The sequence below is a fragment of the Saccopteryx leptura genome, chromosome 3 (assembly GCF_036850995.1).
Source record: "Saccopteryx leptura isolate mSacLep1 chromosome 3, mSacLep1_pri_phased_curated, whole genome shotgun sequence".
NCBI lineage: Eukaryota > Metazoa > Chordata > Mammalia > Chiroptera > Emballonuridae > Saccopteryx > Saccopteryx leptura.
This window is the reverse complement of record NC_089505.1, coordinates 82,517,738-82,533,126: the sequence shown is the minus strand read 5'-3', so window position 1 is coordinate 82,533,126 and position 15,389 is coordinate 82,517,738. Positions and strand designations below refer to the sequence as shown.

The 15,389-nt window shown below is 46.2% G+C and overlaps 1 protein-coding gene across 1 annotated transcript; it reads right to left on the bottom strand.

Moving 5' to 3' along the window:
* Positions 1-27: 27 nt before the first annotated feature.
* On the bottom strand, positions 28-12,181 carry LOC136399461 (zinc finger protein 551-like). The gene is made up of 3 exons (XM_066374639.1): positions 11,986-12,181; positions 7,152-7,275; positions 28-4,888 (listed from the first exon to the last, which is right to left on the bottom strand). The coding sequence occupies exons 1-3, from the start codon at positions 12,016-12,018 to the stop codon at positions 3,309-3,311; spliced, it is 1,737 nt and encodes a 578-aa protein (XP_066230736.1). The 5' UTR covers positions 12,019-12,181; the 3' UTR covers positions 28-3,308.
* Between the last annotated feature and the right edge of the window lie 3,208 nt (positions 12,182-15,389).

Here is a 15,389-nt window from a genome sequence, read left to right as displayed (position 1 = left end):
ATTTGAGAAATAAAACATAGAACTGAATGTAAATATTCATAGCAGCTTTATTTGTAATTTCCTAAACCTGGAAATAATCCAAAACATAGACAGATAAATGGATACACAAAGTGATTACCCATAGGATAGAATGCTATTCAGCAATAAAAAGAATAAATTATTTACATAAGCAGTATTTTTGAATCTCAATAACTACAGCATGAAGGAAATCAGTATTTGTTAAAGAGTATACACCTTATGATGCCTATAAAAATTATAGAAAATACAAACTAATCAATTGTAATAGAAGATAAATCAATGATTACCTGGAGTGCTGAGGAAGACAGGGACACTATAAATGGGTAGGCAATAAATACATATATGAGTGACGGATGAGCTCATTTCATGTGTGACGATTTCACAGCTTTATCCATGTCAAAGCTCACAAACAATACACAACACATAAGTGCACTTTGTTGCAGGTCAAATATACATATACCTGAATAAAGCTTTTACAAGTGGTTCCAGTCCTGGCCGGCTAGGTCAGCTGGTTAAAACGTCATCCCGCTACACTGAGGTGGTAGGTTCAATGCCCAGTCAAGCCACCTGTAAGAATTAACCAGTGGGTGCTTGGAAAGGTAGAACAAAAAAATTATTCTTTCTTTCTCTCACCCCATTCTTCTTGCCCTCTAAAATCAATACATTTAAGAAGTTAAAAATAGTAAAATAAAAGTGGTTCCTAATGAAGACCTAGATACACTATTTTTTCTAAAAATTACATTGGCAACATTATATAGACTCTACCATCTATGTCCTCATGTCCTAGAAGAAGTACCCTTGCCTCAGTAGCAGCAAATATTGGCAAGCAGTGAGGACTACTGCTATCTGAAACAACAGGAATGCTGAGTGGGTCACAAAAGACAAATCCCCGGACTGATCACAAGACCATCCTTCCCTCAAGCTGTTTCCATGCTTGTGAAACAATAATCTTGAGATGAACACTGCGGAAAGTCTAAAGGATTCCACAAAACCATTAGATTATTTTTTACTGCCAGTGACCTCAGCTACAAAACATAGTAATGGAGGTCCTGAGAATGTCTGTACACACAGATCACACAAGGCACAGTCCCTGGTAACATCTGTGGCCGAGCTTTCAGAAGAGGCACCTTCTATCTCATATAAGTGCAGTCTCTTGCACTCACTATTAATTGTTTCTATTCCAATTGCAATTTCATTTAACCCTAAGACTCTTACAACAAATGACACTAGCTTATGAAATTTTGTACATCATATAACCTGGGGAAAGGTCCCCGAACCATTGCTGTGAAAGATAATGTTTACTGTGAACATGAAAATAAAATTCCATATTGTTCACTGAAGCACAATAAAGGCAACTCTTTAGGCTGACCTTTTTTTCTTTTTTTATTTTTCTGAAGTGAGAAGCAGGGAGGCAGAGAGACAGACTCCCGCATGCGCCCAACTGGGATCCACCTGGCATGCCCACCAGGGGGCGATGGTCTGCCCATCTGGGGCGTTGCTCCGTTGTAACCAGAGCCATTCTAGCGCCTGAGGCGGAGGCCATGGAGCCATCCTCAGTGCCTGGGGCCACCTTTGCTCCCATGGAGCCTTGGCTGTGGGAAGGGAAGAGAGACAGAAAGGAGAGAGGGAAGGGTGGAGAAGCAGATGGGCGCTTCTCCTGTGTGCACTGGCCGAGAATTGAACCCAGGACTTCTACACGCCAGGCTGACACCCTACCACTGAGCCAACTGGCCAGGGATAGGCTGATCTTTCACCTACCCAATATTCATGGCACCAAGCTGCAAATTAGGACTACAAAATCATGCAGTTTTCTTTAAAGGCCTAGGGCAGCAATGCAAAATATGCCAGTATTTGACAAAGAGCCATTTCCTGCCATCAACGCTCTTCCTTCCGAAGCATAGCATTTTGGGATCCCCAAAAATATCTGTTCACATGTACATGCTGACAGATCACAATTCTGCTTTCAAATCATTCTGTGCAATACATATAACCAACCACAAAGGTAAATATACACAAGCAAAAAGACTCACAAAAAGAGAAAAAAACCAGAGTAGTGTACAGAAAGAAGTTTCCAGGTTGATGAATGACAACTTGGAAAAAAAAAATTATTTATTTATTTTACGTGAAAGGAGGAGAGACAGTGAGGCAGACTTCCACAAGTGCTCCAATTGGGATCCACTCGGCAACCCCATCTGGGGCTGATGCTTCTTGAGTACTGAGCTATTTTTAGCTCCTAAGGCTGATGCAGTTGGACCAACTGAGCTACCCTCAGTACACGGGGCCAGTGTTTGAACCAATCAAGCCACTGGCTGCAGGAGGAGAAGAGGAAGAGAAGGGGGAGAGAAAGGGGAGAGGGAAGGGTAAAGGGAGTGGGAGAGAAGCAGATGGACGCTTTTCCTGTGTGCCCTGACTGGGTATCGAACCCTGGACATCCATACGTCGAGCCGATGCTCTATCCACTGAGCCACTCACCAGGGCTACACCTGGAAAAATTAATCACAGCATAATGTACATAATGTTAAAACAACCATGACCATGAAAAAGTTAATCATTCTTAGCCAAGAATGGGTCTTTTGGACCAACACTGGGAAGGTTCATTCCTTAGCCTAAGCTCACTTCCAAAAGCTCAGTGTATTCTTAACTGCCTCAAGTTAAAGGGAAAGCGCAGAGGTCAGCTTCCCTGAACACACTGGGGTTGTGACTGGTACATGCTGTGCAGGTGAGCCAGGTAGGAGAGGTGAAATGGCTTCAGCCACAATTACAACACTCTGGTAATAGCCCTGGGCAGGTTAGAAAGTGTACTGCAGCTCCTTAAAGCCTTGTTTGTACCTGAAAATGATGAGGAACTTAGCACAATGCCTGTTCTGCTAAAACAGGTTTAAAATTCAGGTAAATGACTCTCAAAGAGTCTCCTCCAGTGCTGATATACGTACTGAGTAAGGAAATAAAATACGCCCAGCACATTTCAAACTGGTCTTCAATGTAAACAAACTGATGTGTAGAAGTGAGATTTACAGCTAAAAGATTTCCCACATTCACTCCACTCATAAGGTCTTTCTTCAGTGTGAACTCTTGGGTGCCTAAAAAAGGTGAGATTTGTGACTAAAAGACTTCTGACATTCACTGTATTCATAGTCTTTCTCCAGTGTGAATTCTGCTCTAAGTGAGACTAAAGAAATTACTCAAGAATTTCCCACAAACACTACACTCATAAGGCATTTCTCCAGTGTGAGCTCTGTGGTGTTTAATGAGGGCAGTTTTGGCTTAAGGACTTCCCTCAATCACTACACTCATAGATAGGGCTTTTCTGCAGTGTGAACTCTCCGGTGTCGAAAGAGGTAAGATTTGCGGCTAAAAGATTTCCCACAATCACTACACTCATAAGGCCTTTCTCCAGTGTGAACTCTCTGGTGTCGAATGAGGTTAAATTTATAGCTAAAGCATTTCTCACAACCATTGCATTCATAAGGCTTTTCTCCAGTGTGAACTTTGTGGTGTCGGAAAAGGCCAGAGCTATTACGAAAGGATTTCCCACACTCGTTACACTCATAAGGTCTTTCTCCAGTGTGAACTCTCTGGTGCTCAATGAGTCGAAAGGAATTGCTAAAGTATTTCCCACACTGGTTACACTCGTAAGGCTTTTCTCCAGAATGTACTTGATAGTGTCGAAGAAGGGAGCTGCGTTGGCTAAAGGATTTCCCACATTCACTGCATTCGTACGGCTTTAAACCAGTATGAATTTTCTGGTGTTTAATGAGAGTAGAGGTTTGGCTAAAGGATTTCCCACATTTTTCACACTCATAAGGCTTTTCTCCTGAATGAACTCGACCATGTCGGAGAAGGTAGCTATGTTGGCTAAAGGATTTCCCACATTCACTGCACTCATACGGCTTTTCTCCAGTGTGAATTTTCCGGTGTTTAATGAGAGTAGAGGAATGGCTAAAGGATTTCCCACATTCACCACACTGGTAAGGCTTTTCTCCAGAATGAACTCGATGATGTTGAATGAGTTGGGAGCGATTCTTAAAGGATTTCCAACACTGATTACATTCATATGGCTTTTCACCAGTGTGAATTTTCTGGTGTTTCATGAGGATAGATTTGTAGCTAAAGCATATCCCGCAAACACTGCACTCATATGGTTTCTCTCCACTGCAAATTCTATAATGATGAATGAGGCTAGAGCTTTGACTGAAGGACATCCCATAATCACTCAACTCACTAGGCATTTCTTCAGTGTGAATTGTCCTATTTTGAATGAGGTTAAAGATATGTTTAAAGTCTTTCTCAGATTTTCTACACTCATAAGGCTCTTCTTCACAAACACTGACACCATGATGTTGAACATCTTTGTGGCTGTGGCTGGAAGCTTTTTCACAATGACCACACTGGTGATGACTTTTTCCACTGGGAAAGGCCAGCCCACTCCCACTGACACTGTGTGGTTCTTCACAGTCATGAGTGACCTGGTGTGGGAGAAGGCCTGAAATGGCAGGGGCATCCTCCCCTACCTTCCTAGAGAAGAAAGGAGCCCCTGAGGGGTAGAAGGTGCAGCTGGTCACAAACGAGGCCCTGTCTGTATCTCCTTTCCAGGGTGTCTCCCCACCGGAATGCCTCTGTTTCTGGTGAAGGTCTGCAGTGAAAGAGAAGCCTCTGATGCACGTGTCAATGAAGAATGTTTTCTCCTCAAGGGATCCTGCTTGCAACAGAGCCAGGTGCAAAGTATCTTTCAAGACCGAGCAACGCTTCTCACAAGGATGGGCCTTCGGAATGGCTGAAGGTATCTGATAAGCACTGGCCTGGGATTCTCCTTCTACAGATACATGTTGCTTGGAAGGGGGCTCTTCCTCTTCCACTTTATGGCAACAACCTAAAATGAGAGAAATGCTAGGAAATGGATATTCAGTTGGGTGGCAAAGGAAAGTCCCTTTACAAAGGTGTGTCACACATACTATGTTCGTTCCATGGGAATCTCTGAATAGAAGGGACCTGGAGGCAGGGTGAATAGGGGCTGCTGTGCAGTCCTGGGCCTCTGAAGATCACAAAATTGGGATGACTGCACCCAAAATGAACACAAAGAGGGCATGCGCTACATGGGACAGAAGTAGGATCTCCGATTCATTCTTCTGCTAGTGGCATTCAGCAATGTTTGTCAGCTGTTGACATGGGCAAGTTGTACAGAAAGTTATTTATGTACTTTTCCCAGTAAAAAAAAAAGTAGCTTCCCTTTCAGGGTTACTTAAAAATGCATGCGATGGCCCTGGACAGTTGGCTCAGCGGTAGAGCATAGGCCCAGCATGTGGAAGTCCCGGGTTTGATTCCCTGTCAGAGCATACAGGAGAAGCACCCACCTGCTTCTCCACCCTTCCCCCTCTCCTTCCTCTCTATCTCTCTCCTCCCCTCCTGCAGCCAAAGCTCCATTGGAGCAAAGTTGGCTCAGGCACTGAGGATGGCTCCATGGCCTCCGTCTCAGGCACTAGAATGGTTCCAGTTGCAACGGAGCAATGGCCCAGTTGGGCAGAGCATCTCCAAAGGAACTCGTGATGTATGAAGGCTAGAAAGTAGCCAGGAGTCAGAAAGTCAGAAATAAAATGACAAGCAACAAACTTAAAAGTATGGGAAAGAAAATGCAGGAATGGCCATGACTGGATAGCTCAGTTGGTTAGAGCATCGTCCCGAAGTGCAGAGGTGGCGGATTTGATCCCTGGTCAGAGCACATACAGGAACAGATCTATGTTTTTGTCTCTCTCTCCCTTCCTCTCTCACTGAAATCAATAAATAAGAAAATTTAAAAAAGAAAAAGAAAATGTAGAAATGAAGTGTTACCAGTGACACTTGAACCAAAACACTACTGTACACACTGCAGGTTCCTAGTATGATCTCAACACAGATCGTAGGTCATACCCTCCTCCAGCTGCTACTCACCAGGGCCAGGCTTCCTTGGAGACCATCTTGCCACCCTCTACAAACCCAGGGCTCTCCACTCACCTTCTATTGTAAAACTACTCAGAACTTGAATAATCTGAGTTTTCAAAGACAACAGAGGTGAGCAGCTAGCTGAGCCCAGAGCGACTAGACATACAATAGTATTCAGAGAAGAAAATATTACAAACAACACTGATGAAGGGAGTTACCAGAACAGCTCACAGTTCATACAAGTAATGACCATGACCTCGCATGGGCAGTCACAGAGAACCATTAGCTACACAAAACGAGCAGAACTGGAGGTCACTGTTCTGGACAGAGTCACAAGGAGAGAACAAGCAAGGTGGCTTCCACTACTCTGCCTGGAAGACTACTGACTCCCAGATACTTCCCTGCACTTTTTTTTTTAAGTAGAGGGGAGATAGAGAGACATGCACCCCAAACGGGATCCATTCAGCAAACTCCATCTAAGGCCGATGCTTGAATCACCTAAGCTATTCTCAGTATCTGAGGCCAACACTCAGACCAACTGAGCTGTCCTCAGTGCCCAACACTCAGACCAACTGAGCTGTCCTCAGTGCCCAACACTCAGACCAACTGAGCTGTCCTCAGTGCCCAGTGCCGATGTTTGAATCAATTGAACCACTCACTGGCTGTGAGAGGAGAAGAGAGAAAGAGGGGTGGAGAAGCAGATGATCACTTCTCATGTGTGTCCTGACCGGAGATCAAACCCAGGACGTCCGCATGCTGGGCTGACGTTCTATCCACTGACCCAATCAGCCAGGGCCACTTCCCTACTTTTTTTTGAGGCAACAGGTTTTCAGAATGTTCAGGGAGTCCAGCACTGGCAGCCAAAGAACATATGACAAGAAAGTGGAAGACATTAGTAAAACCCATGGTCTGGCTTTACTAAAGAAAAATTTAACTCTGAAAAAAAAAAAAAGAAGCCTGACCTGTGGAGGTGCAGCAGATAGAGTGTCAACATGAAATGCTGAGGTTGCCAGTTTGAAACCCTGGGCTCACCCAGTCAAAGCACATAAAACTAGCAAGCAATGATCAACTAAAGTGAAACCACTATGAGTTGATACTTTTCTTTTCTCCCCACCCCACCTCTCTCTGGAAAACCAATAAATAAAACCTTTTATAAAAAAAAAAAAAAGAGCATAGGACATCACCTCAGGACATTAGGAGAGATGTGAAGGTCTTACCCACAGATGCTACAAGTGCAAAGATCTCCAGCATCACATCGCAGTACAGAAGTCTCTGGGCTTCATCCAGAAGCCCCCACTCCTCCTGGGAGAAGGCAATGGCCACGTCCTCAAAGTTCATATCCTGTCATAATAGGGACAGTTCATTCCATGATCAGCTTCTCTTCCAGGATTCCAAGTTAAGCATACCCCCACCCTGCACAACCAGGTGCTCACCCAACTCCCCATCTTCGAGAAGAAACTAGGCCTTGGTATCATCAGAGTCACTCTCTCCTTCTATTCCCATTGATACTGTGTCATCCCACAACAGGCAGATATGCAAATAAAGGATACCAGAGCTCGGGACCTTGGTTGTAGGCCAGATTGCCTCGTGTCCATATGGTGTCACAAACATACCATATTTTTCGCTCCCTAAGATGCACCTTTTCCACCCAAAAGTGGAGGGGGAAAAATGCCCATGCGTCTTATGGAGTGAATGTTCTTTTTTTTTTTTTAGCTGCTGCGGGTTCCCGGACAACAAGAAGAGTATTTGAACATTAAAGTCTCTTCTCATTTGTTAATAACAGTACTAATGGTTGTTAATACTGCCGTTGAGTTTGCATGGTTGACATATTATTGTGGTATATTTTATTAAACATTTTTAATAACATACCATTTAGTTCAGTTTTTTTTTTTCTTATTATTTTCCTCCTTAAAACCCTAGGTGTGTCTTATGGTCAGGTGCGTCTTATGGAACAAAAAATATAGTAGGTTAGGCAAAGAAGTTGATCATAGAAAATGTGTGAGTGGTTTCATACTGGTCTTATTAGGCAATATGGGTGATACCCCAGAGTTGATCTCCAAAACATAAAAAAACATGGCATAGACCTTCACCCATATGACCCCAATCTCAGGCTCCTGATGCCATCAGTTTACATTACCCTTGCTCTGCACCTATCTTTGAATGACACCTCCCTTCTACAGCTAAATTCCCAGAGGCACAATGTCAAAAATACCCAGCCCAGCCATGGCAGGGACAGTTTGTTCCCTGATCCCCTCCCTCCCCAGGATTATAATTCCACCACCTAATATATCCCTTGCGCCCTGGCCGGTTGGCTCAGCGGTAGAGCGTCGGCCTAGCGTGCGGAGGACCCGGGTTCGATTCCCGGCCAGGGCACACAGGAGAAGCGCCCATTTGCTTCTCCACCCCTCCGCCGCGCTTTCCTCTCTGTCTCTCTCTTCCCCTCCCGCAGCCAAGGCTCCATTGGAGCAAAGATGGCCCGGGCGCTGGGGATGGCTCTGTGGCCTCTGCCTCAAGCGCTAGAGTGGCTCTGGTCGCAACATGGCGACGCCCAGGATGGGCAGAGCATCGCCCCCTGGTGGGCAGAGCGTCGCCCCTGGTGGGCGTGCCGGGTGGATCCCGGTCGGGCGCATGCGGGAGTCTGTCTGACTGTCTCTCCGTTTCCAGCTTCAGAAAAATGAAAAAAAAAAATATATATATATATATATCCCTTGCTTTCCCCTTTCCTTTCCCCATGCCAAGCATGTAGGACCCCAATAACCCCTTTATGGGGGCACTTCCCCTGGGGGTCCCCTCATCATTTCTTTATAAAAAATGCACCAGGCCTTGGCTGGCTGGCTCAGTGGTAGAGCGTTGGCCTGGCATGTGAAAGTCCTGGGTTTGATTCCTGGTCAGGGCACATAATAGGAGAAGCACCCATCTGCTTCTCCACCCTTCCCCCTCTCCTTCCTATCTCTCTCTTCCCCTTCCGCAGCCAAGGCTCCATCGGAGCAAAGTTGGCCCAGGTGCTGAAGATGGCTCCCTGGCCTCCGCCTCAGGCGCTAGACCAGCTCCAGTTTCAGCGGAGCAATGGCCCAGATGGGCAGAGATAGCCTCATGGTGGGCATGCCAAGTGGATCTTGGTCGGGCACATGCGGGAGGCAGAGAGACTTCTAACTTCGGAGAAAAAAAATCCTCAGATATTCACAGCTCTTCTCCACAGGGACTGCACTTGACGTTCCTTCTTCAGGCACAGCCTATCTCTCTCCACCTCATACTTACTGGAAGCCCATCCCTAGGGGTCCTCTACCACCTCATGATGACTGAGTCTCACAGATGACCACTTAGGCCATAAGGTCATCTGCCAGAATAACTGCAACACCCAAGACCACACCAACGTTCACACACACACACACACACACACAAATCTCACTGAGTCTATAGCCAAGTGAACTCACACGAGGCCCAATCTCATCTTGTCTGAATTACTCTTTGGCCACCCATTCATCTAAAGTCCACTCATCCCTTGAAGGCCTTGGACACCTGCCAAACCATTCTCTCTTCCCACAATCTACATGACCACTTCTGTCCCTAAGCAGTGTTTTGACTCCCACAATCTGGGACCTCATCAGGAAACCCAGTCCACAGGTCTACCCTCTTCTTTCTAGGCTACTACCGTGTTTCCCCGAAAATAAAACGGTGTCTTATTTTCAGGGGATGTCTTATTTTTCCATGAACAAGAATTCACATTTATTGTTGAACAAAAAAATCAACGTTTATTAATATACTGTAGTCATGTCATCACAAACATCAGCATAACCAGCCAAACTCTGAATTCCATCAAGAATTTCTTGGGACTCTATTTCCATGTACAACCATCTAAGGTACTACCATTATTATCCTGATAGATTCTCCATATGAAAGTGATCTACAGCTCCTCCCTGGTCCATACACTCTCCACTACTTACTGGAAAAATCTCCATCCTGTACTCCTTCTCAGAGTTCCAGATGCTAATGAACTACTATCGGAATGTCTCAGACCCTTAACGGACCAAAAAGAAAACACCTGACATCCCCAATGAATATTATTACTCTTAACTAGTATGGCTTTCTCCATCTCACTTCATGGTGCTTCCTTAGCTCCATTGCTATAACCAAATCTTCACAAATCCCTCCTACCTCTTCTCTCTTTTTCAAAATTGGAAAATCCTGGCGGCCACACCTAGAACACTGATGGAGAATCTAACTGCTTCCCCCACCTCCACGGCCACCATCCTGATCCAGTCACCATTATTACACTCAGGCAGACTATCAGAACAGTCTCCGCCCTGGTCTTTCTACCACCTCCCTCATACCCACTGTTTTCCACGCTGTAGTCACAGGGATTCTAATGAGACCTGGGTAAGATCACCTGCCTCCACGGTACCACATCTCCCATAGCTCCCATCACCTGCAAAACAGACACCCAACTTGTCACAAAGCAGCTCTAGACCTTGTTCCTGTACTTCTGTTCTCAGTTCCTATAAGAAAGGGGCCCTGACCGGTTTGCTCAATGGTAATGCGTCAGTTCGGTATGTGGAAGTCCTGGGTTCGATTCCCAGCCAGGGCACACAGGAGAAGCGCCCATCTGCTTCTCCACCCTTCCCCTTCCTCCTTTCTCTCTGTCTCTCTTTTCCCCTCCTGCAGCCAAGGCTCCATTGGAACAAGTTGGCCTAGGTGCTGAGGACGGCTCCATGGCCTCTGCCTCAGGTGCTAGAATGGCTCTGGCTGCAATGGAGCAACAGCCCAGTTGGGCAGAGCATCATCTCCTGGTGGGCATGCTGGGTGGATCCCAGTCAGGCGCATGTGGGAGTCTGTCTCTCGGTCTCCCCACTTCTGGAATGGAATGGAATGGAATGGAAGGGAAAGGAAAGGGGAAAAGGGAAAGGGGAAGGGAAGTAAGAAAGACTGACTTGCTGGTTCTTGAATCGGCTTCGACTCCACACCAAGGCTTTGCACAAGCTGGTATCTATCTATGCCTGGGAGGATCTCCTATGTCTCATTCCCGATTGCCAAACAGTAATAACTTTATCAAATCCTAGACCTGGACTTAGGACCCTGGGCTTGTTGTCTGTTCAAGGTCCCCAGATCCAAAGGCTGGAAGAATGGTCAAACAGTCCCAAGGCCATAAGAATGTCAGGCCCTGAAATAATCTCCATAAAGCAGCACCCCTAAGAGATTCTGCAGTTGGAGGAAATCTGTGGAAAAAGGTCTGTTGAGGGCCTGGCAACCACCTCCAGGATCCATGAGGTCCAGGATCCAAGGGTATTTAGGCCGCTGAATACCCTTGCCCCGGTGGTGTCGCAGTGGATAGAGCATCAGACTGGGAAGCAGAAGACCCAGCCAGGTTTGAAACCCCAAGGGCGCCAGCTTGAGCCCAAGGTCACTGGCTTGAGCAAGGGGTCACTCAGTCTGCTGTAGCCTCCTGATCAAGGCACATATGAGAAAGCAATCAATGAACAACTAAGGAGCCGCAAGGAAGAATTGATGCTTCTCATCTCTCTCCCTTCCTGCCTGTCTGTCCCTCTCTCACTGTCTCTGTCTGTGTCACACACAAAAACAAACAAAAAACCCTTGTCCAGCCCCGGGATGAATGCATTAATTAGCTCAAGGCCTGAGTACTCTCGCCAGTGACTCATCTTTTCGAAGACGTCACCTTCCGTCCCTAACTGCGATCCTCTCTCTTCTATTGTTCTTCCCGGACACTTTCTGGGAAACTTCAGGACCCTACCTCAGACTGTGCCGCTCTTTGGTTCACAACCCTCCAGTGTCCTGAGGACGAAAGGAAAACTCCTCAGGCCACACGTACCGTCCCCTTCTCCGTCGCCTTTAGACATAAAACGCGGGTTTCCCCGAGTCCTCCCAGCTCCGCGGCCCCTCTGCCTGTCACCCTGTCACGCCATCACACCGGGTGTCATCCACGAGCGCCTCACGGTCCGGGACGCCAAGGCCTGGGCTGCAGGACGAAACCGGCCCCCGCACCGGGGCTCCGGGTTCGGAGGGGCGAGGCAGTGAGGGCCCGGGGGACGCGCTCACCTCAGCCGGGCGCCTCAGTGCGGCCGCCGCCATCGGACTCTGTGGGCGGGGCGGAGGCTGCCAGGCGCGGAGGCCCCGATCTCGGCTTGTGGCGGGTGGCCAAGCCCCGGAGCCGCCTTTGCACCTTCCGGACAATCTTCCTGCCGCCCCCCTCAGTCCTGAACAGAGCGGAGAGGACAAAATGACCGCCACGAGGAGGACGCCAAAAGCCCCGCCCAACCCCGTTGGGCCAAAAGGGAAATGCATCTTTTCTGTATTTTCATTGGTTGGATCCCGTCAACGTTTTGGCGCATTACCCTCTGGGTAAAGTAGTCCCCTCAACCGAAAAGATGTCGTTAGCGAACTTGGATTTTCATTGGTTGGATAGCTGTCAACGTTTTTACGCATTGGCTCCGGGTAATGTAGTTCTTTCAGCCGCAGAGATGGGGTTAGCGATCCTGGATTTTCATTGGTTAGATCGCTGTCAACGTTTGGGCGCATTGGTCTCTGGGTAATGTGGTTCCATCCGCCTCCCAGGCCGCGTTAGCGGCCCAGTCACACTGACCTTGGGGGAAAAAAATGGGTTGAGACCTCCAAGGAGGTGCACTTGGAAATGTCAACTTCACGTCGTCGTCGTCGGGGCGGTTTGCAGGTTTCTGGGGAGTGTTATCTGCAACTGACGTTGATGGGAAATATTGTTTCAGACTCCGTGAAGCTCACAATGTTCCCTGAGGGAAAATGTATTATTTCAGTTATTTCCAAAGACCGCAAATCTAAATGGACATATATTCTCATTCCAACACAAAGTGCATCCACTCTTACATTTTTAAAAAAAGATATTTATTTATTCATTTGAGAAAGGAGAGAGACAGGAGGAGGTACAGAAGCATCAACTCCCATATGTGCCTTGACCTGGCAAGGCCAGGGTTTTGAACTGGTGACCTCAGTATTCCAGGTCCACGCTATATCCACTGCGCTACCACAGGTCAGGCCTGAAAGTGTTAACCATTTAATGCCAATTCATAAGCACGGAATCTGTAAGTGTTAGTGAATTTTGTAATCCTGTATCTTCAGTGCGGGCCATGACTTGAAATAGAAAGGAGGGATTTAGATAGCCCTCAAGGAGGAGAACAAGGAGTTATCTCTGCCTGGGTTCCCACAGAGAATATCTCTCCTGCTTGTATCCCTGGTGACGGTCTAATCCATAAAACATTGTTTATCCATTCAGTATTTCCTACTCAATTTTAAGATATATTCCATTTCTTTAGGAATCTCACATATTTCTCATGGGGTATAGGGGTAGTGACTGGAGTTCTCAGGAGGAGAACATGTGCAAAGGGTGCATCTGAACACCATCATCTCATTTCATCTTGCAAGGAACAGATAGATGATCATTTCTCTGGTGATGGCTGGGACTCTTGTACATGAGAAAGATAATTGTGAAATGCAACTTACAGAGTTATTATTAATGATTATGTAGTTGCTCGGAGGAAACATCACTGAAGAGTTAAGACCTCAAATAATTTTTATCAACAGACACTGATGTGTGTGTTAGGCTGAACCGAATCTTGGTAATGGGAATCAGGTTCCATTTTAGTGGATTTGTAGTGCTTTCCCATTGAAGTTTTAACTTACAATTTAATTTTAAGTGAGAGGAGGAGAGATAGAGAGGTAGACCCCTACATTTGCCCCAACCAGAAACCACTTGGCGACCCCCATCTGGGGCTGATGATTGAATCACCCTAGCTATCCTCAGCACCAGAGGCTGACACTGGGTCCAACTGAGCTATCAGCACCCAGGGCCGACACATGAGCCAATGAAGCCACTGGCTTGAGAGAACAGAGAGAGAAAGGAGAGAGGAAGGGGAAGAGAAGCAGATGGTCACTTCTCATGTGTGCCCTGACCGGGGATGGAACCCAGGACGTCTGCATGCTGGGCCAACTGGCTAGGGCCCACTTATAATTTTATAATAACTCATGTGAAACAACACTTCTAGACCTAATAATCATATGTTGTTTAATGAAGACTCTGCTTAAATATTTTTGTCTTTTTCTTACTGATTTCTAAGATTTCTCTTATATTCAAGTTTTTCAGTTAAATATTCACAAGTTTTTCCTAATACTCATCATTGCAATTTTTCTTTCTTTTTTTTTTTTTTTTTTTTTCATTTTTCTGAAGCTGGAAACAGGGAGAGACAGTCAGACAGACTCCCGCATGCGCCCGACCGGGATCCACCCGGCATGCCCATCAGGGGTGGTGCTCTGGCCCCCTGGGGGTGATGCTCTGCCCATCCTGGGCGTCGCCATATTGCGACCAGAGCCACTCTAGCGCCTGAGGCAGAGGCCACAGAGCCATGCCCAGCGCCCGGGCCATCTTTGCTCCAATGGAGCCTTGGCTGTGGGAGGGGAAGAGAGAGACAGAGAGGAAAGCGCGGCGGAGGGGTGGAGAAGCAAATGGGCGCTTCTCCTATGTGCCCTGGCCGGGAATCGAACCCGGGTCCTCCACACGCTAGGCCGACGCTCTACCGCTGAACCAACCGGCCAGGGCTCATCATTGCAATTTTTAATCATTTTGAGATAATCAACTGTATTTCCTCATGTATAAGATGTACCCTTTCCAAAAAATTTGGGGTCTAAAAAATTTGGATGCATCTTATACAGTGGTTGTAGATTTTCTTACTTGCATTTCCCACGTTTTTGTGCTTGTTTTTGGCCTCACTGTTGAAGACAGTGATTCATCATCAGACACAGATGAGGACAAGGTAATGGATGGGAGTTTTGACAGTGATGAGGAGTTTTATGAATTTTATGGTGAATAAAACTTGAGTTCAATCACTTTATTGAGTACATTTTTTTTTTCAAATTTTGGGCCCCCAAATTAAGGTGCGTCTCATACAAGGGGAGATACGGTATATGTAATATAATCACAGTAGTTTTGGAGTTGTCTTGAATTAAAATTAGCAATTCCTTAAGACTCCAATATTTAGTTTTCTTATTTATTGATTTTAGCGAGAGAGGAATAGAGAAAGAGAGAGAAAAACAGGAACATTGATCTGTTCCTGTATGTGCCCTCATGGGGGATTGAACTGGTAACCTCTATGCTTCAGGATAACACTCCAACCAACTGAGCCATCTGGCCAGGGCTACACCAATATTTTAGTTAACAATTTATATACTGTATATTAACATTTCCCTATTCAAATAGCTATAGAAATTCTTTCTTCTGATTGAACCGTAACTGAAAATGAATTGGGTCTGGCAATATTCCTAGGAGATACACACCCATAAGGATGAAATTTGGGGACTGGTTTGGCCAAACCCTTGGGCTTCAATGAAGTACTGAAAATCTAGTCAGTGGGGCCTGACCAGGAGGTGAAAAATCAATCAACAGACAACTAAGAAACCGCAACAAAGAATTGATGTTT